The 19,718-nt window shown below is 38.8% G+C and overlaps 3 protein-coding genes across 3 annotated transcripts; 1 reads left to right on the top strand and 2 right to left on the bottom strand.

The window, feature by feature from the left end:
• Positions 1–1,487: 1,487 nt before the first annotated feature.
• On the top strand, positions 1,488–7,615 carry RB195_016293 (uncharacterized protein; the record flags this gene model as incomplete). Its single annotated transcript, XM_064207385.1, has 15 exons — positions 1,488–1,623; positions 2,379–2,519; positions 2,672–2,749; positions 3,438–3,526; positions 3,629–3,721; positions 4,617–4,694; positions 4,752–4,850; positions 4,957–5,079; positions 5,421–5,522; positions 5,787–5,872; positions 6,101–6,193; positions 6,272–6,401; positions 7,053–7,127; positions 7,216–7,330; positions 7,431–7,615. The coding sequence occupies 15 exons, from the start codon at positions 1,488–1,490 to the stop codon at positions 7,613–7,615; spliced, it is 1,623 nt and encodes a 540-aa protein (XP_064063266.1).
• Positions 7,616–8,311: 696 nt separating this feature from the next.
• Positions 8,312–8,658, bottom strand: RB195_016294 (uncharacterized protein; the record flags this gene model as incomplete). The annotated part of the gene is made up of 2 exons (XM_064207386.1): positions 8,312–8,444; positions 8,510–8,658. The coding sequence occupies 2 exons, from the start codon at positions 8,656–8,658 to the stop codon at positions 8,312–8,314; spliced, it is 282 nt and encodes a 93-aa protein (XP_064063267.1).
• Positions 8,659–9,430: 772 nt separating this feature from the next.
• Positions 9,431–15,580, bottom strand: RB195_016295 (uncharacterized protein; the record flags this gene model as incomplete). The annotated part of the gene is made up of 12 exons (XM_064207387.1): positions 9,431–9,556; positions 9,624–9,775; positions 10,259–10,440; positions 11,711–11,852; positions 11,971–12,061; positions 12,339–12,462; positions 13,440–13,537; positions 13,689–13,772; positions 13,840–13,938; positions 14,007–14,050; positions 15,275–15,320; positions 15,569–15,580. The coding sequence occupies 12 exons, from the start codon at positions 15,578–15,580 to the stop codon at positions 9,431–9,433; spliced, it is 1,200 nt and encodes a 399-aa protein (XP_064063268.1).
• Positions 15,581–19,718: the final 4,138 nt, after the last annotated feature.

Here is a 19,718-nt window from a genome sequence, read left to right on the forward strand (position 1 = left end):
CATTTTTCAGGACAATTTCAGTTGCAACGCGCCGCATCCAACGCATGAATGGGTTGCGGAGGGATGGAGGAATCGTAGAGGAGCGTTCTAACGTTTCACCTGGAAATTAACTAGTTCTCACGCCGTTTTTAACGGCATCAACCCACGAATCTGAGGTGGTACGGATTTCAAGTGGAGTATTTGTATACGGGATCGTAGATTATGGAGAGGTGGGTGATCCCGCCCATTTCTTCCTAATTCCCGTAAAGAAACGAAGATGCCGGAAGATGCGGCTTCGAGCGTTCCGGAGCAGTATTTTCCGTAACAATTTCGATTGGAGCGCGCCAGTCTTGCGCACGTGCCGCATCTTCCGGGCCGTTTCTTGCGGCCATCAGGAAGATATGAACGGAATCACCCTTCTCTCCATAATCTGCGGCTCCGTATAGGCACAACCCACCTGAGGAGCGTGCACAAAGCCGGCGCGCTCCAATCGTACTCGTTGTGGGAACAAGCGCCCCGAAACGCTCACCCGTCTCTGCAATCTACGATCCCGTATAGTCTTCGACCATCGGAAATCCACATCACGTCAGATTCGTGGAGTGATGAATTAACAAAAAAAAATATATGGTAGCCAACCAATCGAAAAGAAAAAGAAGAGTGGAAGGGAGATGAAGCAAAAAAAAGGTAACAGAAAGGAGGATCTTCCCAAGATGATGGATCAGAGAGAAGCGCCGCTGCCTACTATTTGGAAATGTACTGAAACCGGAAAAGTTAATTCTTCTACAATGTCTGATAATTTTTTTGCTGCAATTTATTTTTATAGACGCCTATGAAGAAAGTTTTTTTTTTTTTAATTTGGTTTAAACTGCTTTGATTGAGAAAAAAAAACAGATATCTTCACCTAGCAGATTGTTTATTGTTTATCGGTCAGTTTGTTCAGTGTATTTTTACATTTTTTTTTAAATTGTGTCCAATTTATTGATATGCACTTTTCGTTTTTTTTAACTTTTACTATTTTTAATTCTTTTAAAAGCTAGAATTCACATTTATTATTATTTATTTGACAAGTATTTTATTTATCTATTCGAAAAGTATTCCAACATAAGAATGGAAAAAACAACAAAAAAAAGTAGAAAGACCTGTCATGGTGCAGGTTAAAGATCAATAAATATTTTTTTTCTGATTTTAAAGGTTAGTGATTGGTTTTAGGTTCTGAATAGTGGTTTATTTTCTTAGAAATATCGAAGATCTATGAATGAAATTTGAAAAATGTTGAGCATTCGTAAAAAAAAATAACCAAAATCTTGTTACAGTTTTATTAAAATTCAAATTGTGACACATTAGCTACGTATGCGAGTACTAGCTAGTAACGTTACTTGATACGTATACGAGAAAGTTTTCATCACATCACATCTGTTTCTCTGTATCTCTACGTCTACGTATATCGCACGTTCTTTTCATAACCATATAAACATTCGCTTCGCATTCCTATCATCGACATTACAATCATGTCCTACTGGCCGGCGCTTTTACTCCTCGTCTTGGAATTCCTGGAAGGTTTTTCAGCTCAACCCACCACTTCCTCTCAGAGAAATGCTGGTATTTATTTTCGAATTAATCAGAAGGCTGTGGATTATATTACAGGTGCAGTTTGTGGATTAAATGATCGTGATTCTGAAGTATATCCGAATTACGAGAATCTTCTTTTTCCTTTTTATTACCGTATCATACTTCTATTTCGTTCCTGTAAATATTTTATTTTCCCTTCTTATTATCATCCACTTACTCATTCAAGTACAACTAGATCGAGTGGAAAAATCAATAAAAATGTATTCGAAGCAGATTTCTGGGTTTTTGGTATAAAATTTTATTTTTGAATTTCTGGGAGAATTTCTGTGGTCATTTATGATATGTATACCGCATTTATTTATTTATCTAGTCCTTCTCGAGCAAAATTACCTTAGCAATTTTTTTTATGGAGGTGAAGAAAAACCAAATTTAACGAATTGACGGCAGCGCTCTCTTTTTTGCGTATCTGGCGCCAATCGACTTTTACAAGCTATATTCGAAGAAGGAAAAAATAGTAATAAATAACAATAAACCCTCTAAATGAAAAACATTCAGAAAAAGGAAATCAAGAAAAAATTAAAGTTGAAAGTGTGTGACTCATCGGTGAGCCGCGCTGTCGTCAAATGATTAGCATCGGTTCCACAAATCCACGACTCCAGTCGACTAAATATTAGAGTTAGGAAAATTTTTAGCGCATTTTCCGGCCACCAATATATTTTTTTCCACTCAAGTTCACGTCAACACTCACGTTTACTCATATTCTTGGAAATATCTTTTTTTTAATCTTTGAAAAATTTGTTTACCTCTAAAACTAAAATCGATCCTTCCAGAACTTGCCAGTGATGCAATGCCACAAATCCTTAACAACATGCATCTGCCGGACGTCTCGGTCAGTTCAGCCACTATATCGAAAATTCACATCAATCGAGTCGAGAAGCCGGATATCCATGCGAAATTCGTAGAGGGTAAAGGTGAGGAAAAGCGAATATTTTGGCACTTTTTACTATAAATAAATTATCCATAGTAGTGGGCAGACTTTGATGAAAAAAAACGAAATTCCTGGAAAATATCCGGAACATTTTCTTCCGTTCATTCTCTATTGATATGTATCCTATCTATTCAGGTGTGCGAGCAAACGTTAGCCTTCCATTTTTGAGGACAAGCGCAGATTGTACAGTGGATTCATTTTTTCCTCTTGATGGTAAGTGAACGATACAATGTGCAATGAATCCCATTTAAGCTTTGTTGAAACGAACTTCTGAGCAAAAAAAAAGAATAAGACACATGAGGGAAAAAAAAGAAAAAAACAAAAAGGAAAAACCAAGTCACAAATAAAAGGAATGCCTAGGAGAAGGTGTCAGTGCAATCTGGCGACGTGTTCGCTTCATGCACAAGTTTTGAAAATGTTTTACATTACTGTACTACTACACTACACATTTTTTTAAATTACACAATTCTTTTGTGAACATTTTAAAAATACCGCAGCCGCCTGAAGATCAGACGTATATACTGTCTCTGTCTATCCGCCTCGTCTTCGGGGCAGCGCTCAGCTCAGTCCTGGGGATCCGCTCATCCCAGATGGACGGAAGGTTTGGACTTGGGAAGTAGTCGTCGAGTACTTCCCCACGATAATTTTGCCAGGAAATTTATACATAAATTGATTCGAGTCAAAAATTGAGCAGAATTTCTTCCAGCAAGAAAAAACTGAGCGGAGAAATTGCTGCTCCGAGGTGAACTATATTAATATCGTCACAATTATGGTTAAATTCTATTTTGATTATGTTGACCTGCATTTTTCCCCGAAAAAAAGCAAGAAGTGCTCATTCTCAATTGAACTACACTAATGTCATCACATTTATGCTTAATATATTTATTAAGGAATAATTAAGGAACATTTGTGGTTGAACTGCATAATTTCACTATCGATTTGGAGCTTCATGTCAGTCGGAACGAATCGCTAGGAATAAATGTGATAGAGGTAGGAAATCTCTCGATTGCTAAGAAATTTAGATTTTTTTTTTGAACTTTGGGAATTTCCGACCCGTAAGAGATCTTCAAAGAGATTTTTTTGTGTTTTCAGATCCCACACTGTGAAACTACACATTCTGATGTAGTGATTTTGTTAGAAGAAGATTCGCTGTTGACTCTTATTCAGGGGATGCTGCAGTCTACAGTGAGTGTCATCCTGAATTTCAGGCAAAGTCGTTAGTTTAACTGAAAGTTCATAAGGATTTTTTCGTTGGATAGACCATGAGAAATAAGTAACAGTTAGGGAAGGAAACGTTCCTACATTTCTAATCCAGGAACACTTTGAATATTCCAGAAAGTAAAGAGATACGTTGACATTCTTCCCCTGGAGCACGTTATTCCAAAAAAAAAAAATCGATTTAGTAAATTGAAATACATGGTTAAATGCTATAGCTAATAAGTAATTGTAAGAGAAATTAATCAATTGATCAAAAAATAATAAAAAAAATAACAAATAAATAAATAAATATGCAAGTGTATAAGGTAAAAGTACAATACATATATAACAAATATTTGTATAAGTAGTTTTTCCTATTTTTTATCTATCGAGAGGTTTCTTTTTGAATTTAGAGTCCTTAATTTTATAAAATAAGGTCTTTAGTCCTTTTATGCGTAGCAATGTGCAAATCTCTCTTCCTTAAATTTTCGCCCATCGCTCAAAACGAGCAACACGCTCATCATCAGAAGGTGTCCGGAAGTTTTCGTTATCCTGACTGTGGCGATTTACTGTAAGGACATTCTTGAACCAGTTTCTGATATTTAATAAATTTCTTGTGGTGATTTTCTTTTGCCATCTTTTGCCATTGGATTTATCGATGATCTATCCTTTGATCTACTCCATCGATTTGGAGGACCCTTTGGAATTGACGCAACGGTGTCGTACCTATTTTATTGAATCGTTTCTTTTGGTTAAATTTTACCACAGCTACTATTTTTGCCTAAATCCATGTGGAAACTCTCAGGGGAATTTTCTTTCATTAACCCAATTATTATTAGTTATTCTTTCATTAATTCATTAATCTTTTCTCTGATTTTTTTAGATTTCTGATGCAGTAAAGTCAAAAATTTGTGAGACAATTTTGGATGCCGTGAAATTTGTCGACGCTCAAGAGATCCAGGTAATTTTTCGCTGTTTTTTTTTGCTGGATCTATGCAAAACTTTCAAATTTTTTTAGTCAGTAGCTTCTGTGAATTCCACCGCAACAACGCCTTCAAATGTGTATTCGGAAGAATCCGTGTTTAATCCAGCAGAATTTGGTGCAAGTCTCTGTGAAGTTGGTTCTTTCCGGTCTTTTTTTCTGCTTTATGAATGCGAGACTTGAATTAGGGGTTAGATATTTTTAATTATTGCCATTTTATTATTTTCTTTTGTTAACGCAGGTGGAAAGACTACAGGGGTCAACAGATTCACCGTTGATCACCGTGGACAGCAACGAGACCTCGACGCCAGGTACATGGAGCGCTAATCTCGAGGTTGTCTATCCTCCCAGATTCACCAATGATGTGAGTTGGACCCATTGGCTCCTGTTTATTTCTTTTTTTTTTGATTCTACTAGTTCCACTTTTCTTTATCAATTCCACTAGTTCCACTTTTTCTTTTTTAATTCCACTAGTTCCACTTTTTCAAACGGAAAAAAAGCTGTTTGGAAACATGGAACGTCAAAAAAAGCAAATGTTTTTCACCGTTGGTTATATTGTCAATTTACTTCTCAATTTATTTTTATTTTTTTAAATCAAAACTTATTTTGTTCATCGTCGATTTTAAAAACCTAAAGAAAAAATTAAGTACTTCCGTACCTGCGTTCCGTTTCATTGCTTGTGGAAAACTTTATTTTTTATTTCAGGAAGTGGTCTTTGGCGTGGATGGAGGAATTTTGTTCAACGGCGAAGCGGCCACGAATGTCGACACGCCATCGCTGTTGAACGTAAGCGTCCTCCATGACAAGGTACGGTAGCTCTCTGTGGGAATCGCGTTACTTTCAAATGAAAATCCGGAGATTTACACCACTGGATGTAAAATAAATAAAAATATCAGCTAATTTTTTGAGGAAATAGAAAAAAACGTCACAAAAATATGGGAGATAGTCGATTCGTGAAACTGCTGTAGATCAATCGATCGATTACGATTCTATTTATTACGGCCGATGTTGTTCACAATCGATTACGATTTCGTTTATTTGTTGTTTATTAAAATCGATTATTGATTTTAGATGGTTGGAATATTGCTATCCGATTCCATACCGAACACCTTATTCTCTCATCTTTTCATTAATGGAATGGGAAATGTGTATCACAGGTCTGCACATTTTTTTTCTTGTCCTTGGAAATCCAGAAAAATTTCCTACACTACATTACACTTAATCATCAACGAATATTTTGCTTGAGTAGGAAATCCTTAGCTGTCACAGATTTTTTTCTTGGAAATAGAAGGTTGTATAACCTAAAAACGATATTTTGAGGATATCTTCGGGTCTTTTTTTGTATTCGAATACCCCGAAACTCCAGGAATGCAAAATCTTTACAGATTCGAGTCACATCATCTACCAAAACCTGTGCGGAAACTCGCTAACATGTTCTGCTCGAAATGTTACCTGGAAATTTCCGCAAACGTCACCGAGTACGAGTTTCACGAATTCCAAGTTCTGATCTGATTTTGATCTGGCTAGGAACTGACAATCCATGTGGATTATTCCAGGCAACCACGAGTAGAAATCAGCGCAAAATTCGGTGCAAGAGTTGAGTTGGCTGGAAATATCCTGATCCAATTTCAAGGACGAGACGAACTGCACAATCTTATCTATGCTACCACAAAACTTCACCTCACTGTAAGTTAAGAAAATCAAATATTTATCCAGTATTACAAGAAATTGTTTTCCTGGACTTTCTTAGCGTTCTAGATGAAAAAAGTTTCAGACGATGACCTAATTTGATTTCTCTTTTCTTCTTTTTTTAAATCTTTTTGTGCCCGAATAATTTGAGGGAGAACACTTGAAGGGTAACCATTAGTCCTTTGCGCGATCCTATTAGTTTTTTTTTTTCTTTTTTTTTTTGCATTGAGTTATTGATAATGTGATTTTGAGAAGAAATGGAAGATTTCCTTGTATATTTGACTGAGTTCTTTGGACGCTTCCAAATGAGGGGAGGGGGTGAGTGGAGGTGCACTCAGTTTATTCTAGACGTATTTTTGAACGCGAATAAAGTGCAGTTGGGTGAGCGACTCAGTGGTGCCCTTATTGAATATTATCTGGAACTAAACAACAAAATCAGTCAGGGCCTTAGGCCCAGGTATTAGTTTTGAAAGATCTACGACATGTAAACTAAGGAGAAAAGAGTAAGATAGAGCGTCCAGCAAAAAGTTCGCATTTGAGTGTTCCCCTCCTACTTCTTTCCCCACCTGCAAAATTCCCCGTCAGATGTTCTTCTCTGAATTGAAATATCCAGAACTCCAAAATTACTCTCATTCTTACCGTTTTCAGCTGAAACCAACAATTAGACATTCACGTCTCTACGGCGACGTTTCCCTTACGCAAGTCGACGTGAAAGTTTTCGATGTAAGTACAAGACGACGTGGATAAATTTTGTGTATTCAATATTCTGGAGGAAAATAGGCCGCAAAAGCATGTCTCCATATATTTTCAGTTGGGTATGGGTGGAATTCTTGCGAAACCAATTGAGAAGATCGTATCGTTCATAGTACCACGCGTACTATGGCCACAAGTGAAGAAACGTATTCGATTCGCTCTCAATAGAAGAGGTCAGTCTATCACTCTCAAATATTCTCGCGCTCGATTTCCTGAGCTCATCGTACCGTAATTAATAAAGGTATCCATGAATAGATAGTGATAATGTTCCAGGTATCCAGCTTCCTGTGCTCTGCGGTGTGGAGCTGGAGCATCTCTCGTTATCATACATCGACCATGCGGCCGTTGTCAATACTGATTTCAAGTTCGATTTGCCACTTTTTGTGAAAAAATTCAAAATTTACCTCATTAAAAAAGCCGAAATGTTCGATGGTGTGCCTACGTACGTGGAGATCTGAAACGATGACGAAGTTTTTTGTGCTGATCGTGATAAAGCTTGAACTTTTCCGAATATACAAAGCTTCATACGGTAGATCACAACACATAATCGATTAATAATTGAATTACTGCATTATTACTTTTTTATAATTATTAAACTCCTGTACGTTGACTTCTACGCTCTTTACCCGAACCAAAACAAAGGAGATGCAAGAGTTTAAAATTTACAATTTAAAGAAAATTTTCACTATTACAAGGGCAATTTAAAGGACGTAGTGACTCGGGCTCGAGGATCTGTTTGTCGGCCAAGGAGTACTTGGGGCCACTCAGCTCACGACGCTCTAGTCGAACTGTTCTTTAGAGCGCAAAAGTTGTCCTTGGAGCACCGAAACGAACGAAAAAGCCTTTAAAAAGATTCTTGACACTGGAACTAGGCAGGTCTAGGCTGCACAGAGCGATTTTTGTGATGTCCTATAGTAATTAAAACCAGCCTAACAAATAATTAGTTTGAAAAAGAAATAAATTAATAAAAAGTAAACAGAAGCGAAATTCTTGCTTTCCTGAAGGCGTTGAGTTCTGACCAGAGGGATTTCAGATGTTTGCGAGAGATGGAGCTCCATATGACGCGATATGCATCTGTTCACTTCTGCCCTGCAAATAAATTCATGACTTATTTGACTCAATCGGCGGTCTGATATTATCGCCTGAGGCGGTTACTAGAGTCTCTCGAAGCCGACATGTGTCATCTTTGAACATAGCTCCGCAAAACCTTCACAATTTTCTGCGAGAGCTTGCCCAGAATCAATCCATCCGTCGCTATTCCATATCGTGCGGAACTTTACGTCTCCCCTGAACTGCCTATCCACACCGAGTGTCCTCTCAGGTCCTCTTTCACCGCTTCAATCCAGAACTACCTTTCTCGGCCTCTTCCAGCTCGAATCCTAAGAACTCGTTGAACAAGGCGATCTGCTGAACTGCTTAATATATGACCAAAGAAGCGAAGACGATTTCCTGTAGCTACTTTCATATTCGAATCCGCCTTAGTGCTCACCAGGCCTTTCATCCCTCCGGGGTCGATAAATTGGTACCAGACTTGTCTGGGAGAATAAAAACACTGACTTGACACATCGGCTAGCCCTTACCAATCATTGTATGGGCCAGTAACACGTTCGTGAACCTCAAACGATTCTGAATTGGAGTGAACGTGGGGGCGCATTCCAAGCGGATTAATTAAAAAAAGAAACTTTATACTTTATCCTTTACTTTTATATCAGATCAAACAATTCTTATTGGAGGGAATTATCCAAGAAATTAAAGCCCTCAAAATCCTTCCCCACTTTGTTCGCTGTTATTTTCAAATATAAACAATAAAAGAAAAAGATAGAGACAAAGTTCATGGACTCGATCAAACCCTATGGAGGTGCAGCTACGAATTCGACTTCAATTCAGAGTCCTTTGAGGCTCATGGACGCTAGTGCAGCCTAAGAATTGGATTTGGAGTGAGGGAGTAGCCGATGTGTCAAGCCAGTGTTTCTATCCTCCTAGATAAATCTTGTTCTAATGGATCAACCTCGGATGGATGAAACGCTTAGTTGGCCCCGGCACGGTTCCGAACCATCGATCGATCGTGCTGTCGTGCAACAGGCGAGTCTCTTCTCGACTACGCTATGTACATCTAATGATACGTTTGTGCAATTGATCCTATAAATCTTTCATGATCCCAAAGATCAAACATCATTATCGATTTTATTCTCAGTGATGAGATGTAATACAATTAGAATTAGCATGTTATGACGTGATTCATAATTTCTAAAAACGTTTCCTGCACTGAGACTTCATTTCTCCTCGGATCGAGATCGTTCACGTTGTTTCGCTTCAACTTTTTTATTGTATCGTTTGATCATTGACACATAACTTTCCATATATTCAGCGTATTTCGAATCTTTTAGCTTTGGATTCTCCTGTAATTGAATGAAGATCAGGAGAAAAAATTGACAGCTAAGAAAAAAAAACCGGTAGTAGACTAACGGCTGCGAAGAGTTCCAGTAGACAAATATGAAGAAAAACGTATTGTATGGCCGATTGAATAGCTTGATAACGTTGACTTCGTAAATCGCGGATGACATCAATCATTGAAGCGTCCGATTTCTCACGAATTTTCTGTGCAGCGTAGTCGATTGCTTAATATGGCAGCATTCCGATAAAATTCCCGAAAAATATGTACTTTAAAGGCAGCATACCACGAATGGGGTGGTGGAATGGAGTATCCGTATACGGGGTCGTATATAATGGAGACCGGATGGTCCCGCTCATCTCCCCTGAATCACTGCAAGCAGCCGGCCCCTGAATGCTGTTTTGTACGATGCCTTCTATCTATTCTTGCAGCGCGCCACCATTGCACGCGTAGCATCCCTTGCTGCCTATCGGGGCGGTCCGAATTCATTTTCGGCGAATCGCGGGGCGGAGGCGGCGCAAGGGGTGGAGCGTTGCAGCAGATGGCGTCGTACAAAACAGCATTCTGGAGGCGGCTGTTTGCAGTGATGCGGGGAGAGATGAGCGGAACTATCGCCGTCTCCACAATCTACGACCGTTTACGGATACTCCACCTAAAATCCGCACCACCTCAGATTCGTGGTATGCTGCCTTTAAGGACATTTCCGAACCAACGAATGTAGCGCTTCGACCAATTCCTGCCGAACAATGTACGGTAATTGGTGTGCCGCCAGCTAGCGTTCGTCCCAACTTGAACATGCCGACAGTTGGAGCTGGATTCAGAGGAGCTGTATGGTCAGGCCAATCGAAATATGCCAGATGATGCACTACAGCACTTTTACTGTTGTTATCCCTGGAAAAAAATCTTTAAAAAGAATATTAACGTTACCATAGCCATATATTTTTCAGGAGATTTTATTTGGAAGAGTTTGGGACAGAGAAAAACAATTACACAAAAAAAAACTTAGCTACATTAGCTGTTTCCATCACTTTTCAGGGTCTAACACACGCATAACACAAGTACTGAGCACATTAGAGACAGGATATCAAGAAATTGACGATACCGACGGTTACCTACGAGCAAATATAGAGTTCGAGGTGTGGGTTACGCGTATCAAAACGTATCAGCGTGTTCCCAGTCAATTTCCCCCTAATCGTCCTAAAAAATGGCGTGGGAAACGACGTTTTTCCCGACGAGGTACGTGACTACGCGCCCCTTCGTACTTCTGTCAATCCCCCCAGCAGTCTATTCATTAGTTTTACTTGAATACGTCGAAAAGGAGACATCAATCATATCTAACCGCTCGTTCGTGGATGCGGCACTTGCACAAGGATGGCGTCCTCACGTACCTCGTAGGGACAAATGCAGTTTCCCACGCCGTTTTCCAGCATGACTGAGGAGAATTGAGCGGGACCACGTCCACAGTCGTAATCTACATCAGGAACCCTCTATTTGCCTTAGGGTGACACCCGCCAACATCGCCACTTTCATGATATGCTGCCTTTGAACAAAAATGAAACGTTTCGCTGTAGGAGGTCAAGGATTTGATGGTGTTGAGCACATCCTTTCCCTGACTTGAAGAGTTCAAGTTTCTGAAGTGTGGATGAACGGTGTTGCCAGAAGGCTAGACCGATTCCCCTTGAAATACAGTAAGCGTAGTAGGTTGATAGATAATAACCGCTACAGCCCACAGGTATATTTGGATCAAAACGATCTGAATTTCGCGAGCTGCAGCGATGAATGGTGCTATCAAGGGTCCCGCGACGTTCTTAACCCCCAGGCTCCACCGCGCCGCTTCGAATGCAACCGCACGTGCAAATGTGCCGAGGTTCATAACGTTTTGCCCGGGTATACTTCCACAGACACCCTAACACTTTCAACAAACGCTATGATCTACTATTTGAAAAGGGTCCCATTACGGGGTTAAGAGTACTACCCATATGATTCTTATAGCTGAAAAGTATAATGTTGCTTAAGCAGTACACTATAAACATAATCAATAAGGATCAATACCAATCTTTGCTACAGCTCAAGCAAAACAACCAAAAGGCACGTATGCATTGAAGTTTCACATCCAACAATGCAAAACTAATCCTGGATGACTGTAGGAATTCTCGCGCACCCGTATTTCACATCAAGTTCAGTATGTTTGATGCCTTCGAATGGATCCGGCCGGCAAGATTTCACTCCAACTGTGAAACCACCAAAATTCCCGACTTCTTTTTTCTCTTTCGGAAGATATATACAACATTTTTCATGTTTTCCTGGAATTAAAACAAACAAAAGCTTTCAGAAAACCGTCGGAATGTTTTTCTGTAATTGCTGAATCAATACATATAAATCCCACATGTGGCCATGAAAACCTGGATAAAGTTAGCAAACCTTCGTTAAAATTGCATAACATCACAATAACTTTGCATTTCTCCGACGTTATCATGTGCCAAAAATCACCAACGCATTCCAGGAGAGGTCCCTGAGAAGTTCGAGATTTAATGATTCTCGAATTTGTTGTCAATAGAATTGATGGGGATTGGATTGCACACAAACACACGCACACACACGGCATCGTTGCTTGTTTAGACGGTTGTGTGATTTGGAAATAAATAAATAAGTAAACAAATATGGTTTCCAAATACCTATGTATTCCGACGACACCCAAAAACATCCCAATATGTAAATACGTGTACAAATTGGAGCTTGGTGTTACGTTCCTTTCAAAAAAAAAAAAAAAAAGAGAAGAAAAACACAACCTGTGTACAAATATACTTTTGGTTATCCGGCATCGTCATCCAGCTAGCGTGGATATAATCATCATCTGGTGGCCGATCTTTCAGTACAACTCTCGTAGCATCAATACAAATAATATCATTGTATCTGGAACAACTTCGTTTTTTTTTCTTCGCGGAACGCTCGGAATCAAATAAATAATCAAGTAAATAGATCAAATAAATCGATTAAATAAATAAATAAATCGATAATAAACTATACGTACAATTCAAGTGATTTATTATTAATTATAATTATTCGCAACGCAACTATAACAAGCGCATAATTTACTTGATTATTTAGTTTTCTTTCTTTTAATAGGGGGTGGCGCAGTCCGTTAGAGGTCCGCTGTGGCCAGGCGGTTGTTGGTTCGAAACCGGCCTGGTGCCAACCAAGCCTTTCCTCCCTCTGGAGTCGATAAATTCCTGCCAGACTTGTCTGGGAGGACGAACAAGCACTGAATTGATCATTGACTGAACTCCGTAAGTCATTGTGGAGGTTCCTCAAAAACCTCAACGTTTACGACATCCAGTATAAACGCGTTGACGCATCCCAAGTGAACTGACAGGCCAGTGACTTTATTCTTTGTACTTTTTTTTTCAAATTAGAACTAGCTCTTCCAAACTGGCGAAAATTTTTGAAAAAATAAAAAAGGAAGTCGTTTTCACATTTTCACATTTGTTTTTGCATTTTTTTCCCTCCTCTTTTCTTTTTCTTTTCCTTCATATTTTCCTTTTTTTATATGCACATCCACGAAGAAGGTTTGAACAGCAGTAGCAACAGATAAGTGCCCCCGCCAGGATAAGACAGCAGTCCAACTCATGGTGTCCCTCAAAATACTGGAAGCTAAGGTTATCACCTTAAAACTTAGAACTTCTCCTGTAAAGCAGAAATTCCGAATATCACACTGCCTCGGGATAATTTTCTTGCTTTTACCGGGATAAAACTTCAAAATTTTCACTATTTTTCTCTCTAGGAGTATTTCTTAGTTCTGTCAGATTCTAAGGTCCAGAAAGGAGGATCGATCGCTAAAGTACCGAATCAATAGTACCTACGATCTATAGATGATTATCCAGAAATTGTACCTATTCTTTGCGTCGTTCCTTTCATAAGCTTCTGTGGTGAAGTCGGCCGGTTTTATCTTTTTATTTTGTGCAAATTCTTTCGCAAGTGTACGTATAGGCTAAAATTTGTTCTTAGCTGATAACAAATCCGCTAGTAAGAAATCGTTCTATAGAAAAAACAACAAGAAACACAAAAAAAAAACAATAACAAACAGCAACGGAATAAAGTGTAAATTCTGATTCTAATTCTGTAAAATCCTGTATCCTTACACGCTTCCCAATTACATTATTAGCCCATATGATCCGATTGTCTGTGGGTCGAGTGGACGTTGATTTTTGTGCTTCAGCTTCACCCTGTGTGAAATTGAACAGCGAATTCTTTTACAAAAAATATCCATAAATAAAATTTTATTCGATTTACTGAAGGTTTTTGGGGAATCGAAAGTGATGGTGTCTTCTTTTGTTGAACCATTGCCTCTTCGACCACATCCTCATGGTAAACATTTGTTATGAAGTCTTTCTGTAAATGAGAAAAAAAAACAAGAAATTTCTTTGCCTTATAATTTATCTACATCTATTTTTTACTACCTTAGGAACAGTTGGTTTTTTTCCTTCAGCACTCGTCGATTTCTCTGCAATATTTCTACATTCACGTAGACAAAAAAAGGATAGGTGGATGAGAGATCCTGGATATCTGGATCAGATATATCCGGGACGACGGAGACGACATGAAGCTTGCGTAGCCGGCTGCGCTCGTAGCAACGCGGTGGAGAGGGCGGTTGCGATCGCGGTGGGACCATCGCGATGTGCAGCGATGAGTGGTGCTAGCAAGGCTAGCTCGCTTCTCGATCCTAGCCGCTGCGCTCCAACGCACCGCTTCGACGGTAGCCGCCTACGTAACTGCACCGAGCTGCAGGTCGACCCGACCATATCTAATATGTTTATCACTGCATTGAAGAGGATTTCATTTCGAGTCAAATTATATGTCAATCGTCCTGCAATTCTTTTCCTACCGCATGTATCGTTTGCTTAAATGCAGCACACTACGAAATTGAGGATGTTGGGATCCTTCCACGAATGAAGACGAAGAAATACTGTATTTATTGGCAATAATAGAACAAACTCGATTAGTCGTAGTGTTTACGTTTTGTTGTTTGTTTTTTTTTTGTTTATTTAGTGTAATTATAGTGTTTGTTTATCGTAACTTTTCCTGTTTTAAATTAATGTTTGTGGTGAAGTCCACGAATACTCATTTCCTCCTAATTATCAAAAAAAAGGAAAAAAGTGGAGCTGCCCCTCTGCGCTAATAACAGCAGACATACGGGCCGCGTGTACGTGCGAGCGGACGATCAATGGGGAATTGGCCTTGTCTTTCTGGTATTTAGGCAGAAACGCTTGCACAGACGTGATGCGTCATTTGGTGTCTCGTAGGGAAGTCTAGTGCGATGACGCCGTTTTTGTGGATAATTGAGCGCGACCGTGTTCGTACTCGCGAACAATATCCCAATTTTCAAATCTATTTCTGGAGAAATTTCAACACCCTCTCCCCCCCAAGTTCCTAGTATGTTGCTCCCAACGTTGGTTTTTTTTTTCAAATTCTGTGATCTGATCATGCTTCGGCTTTGTCATAGCCGGCAGGACTGTTCTGCAACATTTCGTCGGGTTACGTTTACGCAATTTTACATACAAATTTACAAAAATTCAGACTTTCTATCATCAAGTGATTCTGAGGTGAAAACTTTGTATTTCTATTAGATATACGATGGTTCTTTCAAATTTTCCCTATCTTCTGCGTAATTGTGTATTTCTGCTGTCCGTAGAGACATTATCATCAAAAAATAAGAGGAAAGATTGACCTTGTTGTTTCTTTTTTCTGTCCTTAAACAATCGACCGACAAACAACTGAAAGATTAAGGTTAGATGCAAATTTACCTCTTACTTTGAGAATAATTCCAATCAAAAGAAAGAAAATTCCTATAGACGATGACTTCGTATTTGATAGGTATTGATCATCATGGGAGCAACAATGGCGGGGCGATCGCTGCGCCATTCCTTCGCCACAGCCAAAGGCCCCCTTCGAAAATCGCCTACGGCGAACGACGACGGTACGGCGGCGACAAATTTACGGATGTGCTTGACGTAGAACCTACTCTGGACATCATCGGACTCGCGAGAGAACCGCTCCCACCTCGTTGACTAAAATGAGTGAACCACACTTTACATCAGCGCTCTTGTTGTGTTTTCCTGTTAACAGCAGGATAAGGAATAATTTTCGTAAGGAAAATATGTCTGATCAGTTCATTTAAGGACAGCATATCACGATTTTGACATTTTGTGGAAAGCAGAGCTAAAGCGTCGAGTTCTGGTAGTAGATTGCGGAACCCACTGGGGTTTCGGTCATCTTTCCTTAATCGTCGTCCTGAAAAGTGGCGCGGGAACTGCTTAATTTCCTACGACGTACGTTAGAACGCGCCTCTATGTACACGTCCACGTCCCCTCAGCACCCTATTCATTGGTTTCACTTGAATTGGCTGGTGAGAAGACATCATTGATCCTTGACCGCTCGCACTTGGATGCGGCGCGTGTCGGGAGGCGCGTTGCAACTGAAATCGTAGGAAAGAACGCAGTTTTTCACACCATTTTTATGACGGCTAGGAAAAGATGAGTGGAAACAAGCTGGATTCCGTAATCTACTACCTTACTTTACGCTTTCGATACTGGTCCCTCTTCAAAATTTCAAAATTACAAAACCTTCCATCTCTTCAAAATCGTAATACGCTGTCTTTAAAGATGGTTTTAAGTACTGATGTATGTAGAGCGTTAAGGAACTGCATGTGGAGAAATCTCATGGCTCACAGAGAGTTACAAACAGAGTCATTAGTAATTGATAAGCACCCATTTCTGTTCATGGATGGGTTCCAGGCGGAAATCCAGAACGTCTCCAATGCCTTCCTTGAGGATATCTTTCTCCTCGGCTAATATGCTCCATTTTATTTCAAACTCATTTCCATCAAGTTTTTATTGGCAAATTTATTTTTGTTTTTTTGAATGGAATGGTGGGGGGAAGTGGGGGGGGGGCATCGCCGGCGAACGTTAACGAGCGGCAGGGATCAGTTTTCCCTCAGACATACGCTTCGAATTAAAATTAAAAGGCAGGACATCACGAAATTGGGAATGTGTTCGAATCTCTCATGGATAATATAGGGGTCGGAGGTGTAAATTAAGGACATGAGCGTTCCCCTCCCATAATTTTCCCTAATCGTCCTGGCAAAAACGGCGTGGGAAACATCTTATAATGCCTTTACATAGTGCCACCATCGTAAAAACTTCCGCGACCCGTTTCCCACGCCATTTTTCAGGGGGTTCAGAGAAGGAATGAGGAGGGCGGCTATGCTCATACCCGTAATCTACACCTTCGACCCCAAAATTATCCATAGGTGATCCCAACGCATCGTCAATTTTTGTCAATACGCGCTGCTTTTAGTGGAAGGAATTCAGGAATGCTTAAATTTCCCCCCAGTAGCATTATTTTCCATTTTGATTCCACGTGAAAAATTCGAAATAATTTTGTTAAATTATTCTCCGATGATTTGTGGAGTTTTATGAATGTTTCTCTTTCGCAATGAATATTCGTTGCATAAACGCGACGGTGAAAATATTTAGATTCGGATCAAAATTTCAATATGACAACCTCACCCCTATGTAAACAAATTGATTGTGTAACATTGACGTCCAGTGGTGGAGTTCTAGGTCCCAGTACATTTTTTCAGTACTAATATTAATTATTATTAAGAAATTTATTCAATGTTATAAGTACGGCATCGCAAATTTTTTTAATGAGAAAAATTATGGATATGAAAACTTTTTTTTACAAAACAGTAAAATTCATTTGAAATTTGCGTAGAAATGAATAAAATATGGTTTTTTAGTGGCGTAAAAAAATGAAAATAAGAAGAATGTACCCATATAGAGATATTTTACAAATAAAGTCGATGCGAATGGTGGTATACACAATAACCCACTAAAAATACAGTATTCGAACAAAAATATTTTTCTTTCGCATTTTTACGCCTCAGATTTGTTTATGTGACGCTTTTTGATGCATTGATAGTTTCTCTTCAAATACGAATTGCTCAGGAATCAGTACATCCAATCCATACGTACGTAATTCCGGATATCACGCGGAAGGTTTGCTCGAACAGTCGTCCAAAAAAAAGACTTAAAGAAATTGATTGAATTTGAATCGAAATTGATTGATTTTTTTCAATGGAAAAAATAAATTTAAAAAAAAACATAAATTTGAATTGTATGGGAAAAATGAGAATTTTTTTCAAAAACGAAAATTGAACTTTTAAAGGCTAGTTTTTTAGTTGCATTCCTGTTCAGTTTTTTTTTTTGATGACGTTCAATTGCTAGTTTATATTTAATTTTTCTCAATTTTTCAAAAAGTATTTAGTTTTGTGCACTAGAAAAATTTATATTCTTGATTCCTCTGCATTACTTTAAAAATCCTATCGATTCATTCATTTTATAATCATCATTCATTTATATCCATATATTCATTCATCATTTTAATGGCAGGGAAAAAATGTATTTTATACCTTTAAAGATTTACTTCCCTGGAATTTCAAGCATGAAAAGAACGGAAAGGTCGTTGTTCCTTTATTTATTTTACAAATAATTTTCGAAATATTTCCTTTCCATCAATATTTGCTCAAGCAGAGCTTGTGTAAATTTGCCAACTCAGAGGTTACGAAAAAAAAAGAAAAAAACTTTCCCGAACACTCGGAAATCTCGACATTTGCACTCGGAAGAGTGAATTCTTCACGAAAAAAACTACATAAATTATGATAAAACAATGATAATTTAAAAAAATAATTCTGTACCTGGCTTGATCACGCAGTCATCCACATTACCAATAAATATTGATCGGAGCGAGTACAGTTTCCATCACTTCCGTTTATCGTTCAATTCTTAAAATTAACGTATGGAGTCGACGCTAAGCTGCTTTCCCTGCTAACATTCACTTTTTTTTGACAACTTCGGCAGCACAGCTGTCACCGATTGGCACAGGATACCACTATACATGTAAAAACCGTCTAATCCGACCGTAATGTCCTCAATTTGTACTTCTTGGTGCTGAGCGTGACCCAGTTAAGCTGGAAGAGGCAACAAGCGGCACGTCTATGGCGAAGGAAAATTTTTAGGACACTCGGAATTTTCTTTCACTTTCCCGAGTTTTCCTTCGTGTGTGCTTTAAAGGGACATTACGAAAAATAATTTGCAGTTAATTCCTTTAAGGGATATTACGAACAATAATCTGCAGTTTATGACAGATATATGAAAATGATGGGAAAATGGTCCTGCAAAGAAATGGCTAACGCCTAATTACTGTAGCTGTGTTTGTTTAGAAGCAGCATGAATAACACGAAATTCATGATTTTGGAATCTTCCCGGAAAACGACAAGATTAGGGTTGTGGATCCGGTGTACAAGTGCAGCGACCACGCTTATTGACCCCCAATCATCCTGAAAAACGGCGTAGGAAAAGACCGCTTCGAACGATTTTTCCTACGAGTTATCTGGGTGCTATGTTACCTTAAAATTTATTCTTATATTCAATCTATTTTGTTTAATTTGTAGTTTATTACATGAACAAAATAGTGGTTTGGAGTGTCTATTTATTAAAGACCTGAATCACTACAAGATCGTGTCGGGACCCGTCCGCACCTGTTGCCGCGTGACACCCTCCACAAATAGCTGAAAGTTTTCGCAGCAACAGATCACCACATTACGTACATTTCTGGTGGGACGTGACGCAGCCAATCAATACGCATGCTTTCTGAGTGCTCTAGAACGAACGATAAAAGCCCAGGCATTGATCTTACCTAGGATTTATTTTTTTCTTTTTTCATTTTTATTTTTCAGTGCTTAGGCTCGACAACCTCTTGAATAAGTAACAAAAAATAATGAGAAAACAAGGAAACCGTGTACGAATCACCTCTTTGAGGAGGAAAAACTGCCGTTATCCACAAACCTTAAGAACTTAAACTCAATTGAGCCACATTTAGGTCAGCCCCACCGGTGAACGGTCTGGGATAAATTTATCTTAGCAGATTTACTCAAAATTTAAAATATAGCGTTAATTAACTCTATGAAACATCTAATACGTATCCATTAAACATTTATTAAATACTTAAATAACATAACTATAGAAAAGAAAAAAAAGAAAACAATGGAGAAAGCAAAAAAGAAAACATTTCAAAACATGCGTCGATCGATATGTATAGATTATTAGAGA

The sequence above is a fragment of the Necator americanus genome, chromosome V (genome assembly GCF_031761385.1).
Source record: "Necator americanus strain Aroian chromosome V, whole genome shotgun sequence".
NCBI classification, from domain to species: Eukaryota; Metazoa; Nematoda; class Chromadorea; order Rhabditida; family Ancylostomatidae; genus Necator; species Necator americanus.